Raw genomic sequence first — 248 nt, 5'->3', positions numbered from 1 at the left:
GAACCCTCCGAGCCCCTGGCGGGGCCGTGGGGCACAGCTCTGTGTCCCCTCACAGGGTTCCTTCACTGTCATGGGGGTGATCAGTGGCCCGCTGCTGGGTGCCTTCGTCCTGGGCATGTTCCTGCCAATATGCAGCACTGCCGTGAGTCCCAGAGGGGTTTTGGGGGGAAGTCCGGGGGGTCCCACAGCAGCCTGCTCCCCCGAGGCTGTGTGGACCCCTCTCTTCCACTGCAGGGAGTGCTGGGGGG

The 248-nt window shown here is 66.9% G+C and overlaps 1 protein-coding gene across 1 annotated transcript in view; it reads left to right on the top strand.

Moving 5' to 3' along the window:
* SLC5A5 (solute carrier family 5 (sodium/iodide cotransporter), member 5) overlaps positions 1-248 on the top strand; it is a gene marked incomplete at its 3' end in the record, with an annotated part of 4,719 nt that overhangs the window by 3,821 nt on the left and 650 nt on the right. Inside the window, 1 exon segment of the mRNA XM_010189292.1 lies at positions 56-142. Within this exon segment, the coding sequence (XP_010187594.1) occupies positions 56-142 (87 nt within the window).

The sequence above is a fragment of the Mesitornis unicolor genome, unplaced genomic scaffold (assembly GCF_000695765.1).
Source record: "Mesitornis unicolor isolate BGI_N332 unplaced genomic scaffold, ASM69576v1 scaffold29677, whole genome shotgun sequence".
In the NCBI taxonomy this organism is placed as follows: Eukaryota; Metazoa; Chordata; class Aves; order Mesitornithiformes; family Mesitornithidae; genus Mesitornis; species Mesitornis unicolor.
Note: the sequence above shows the minus strand (reverse complement) of the source record. Positions and strands in the feature narration are given on the sequence as shown.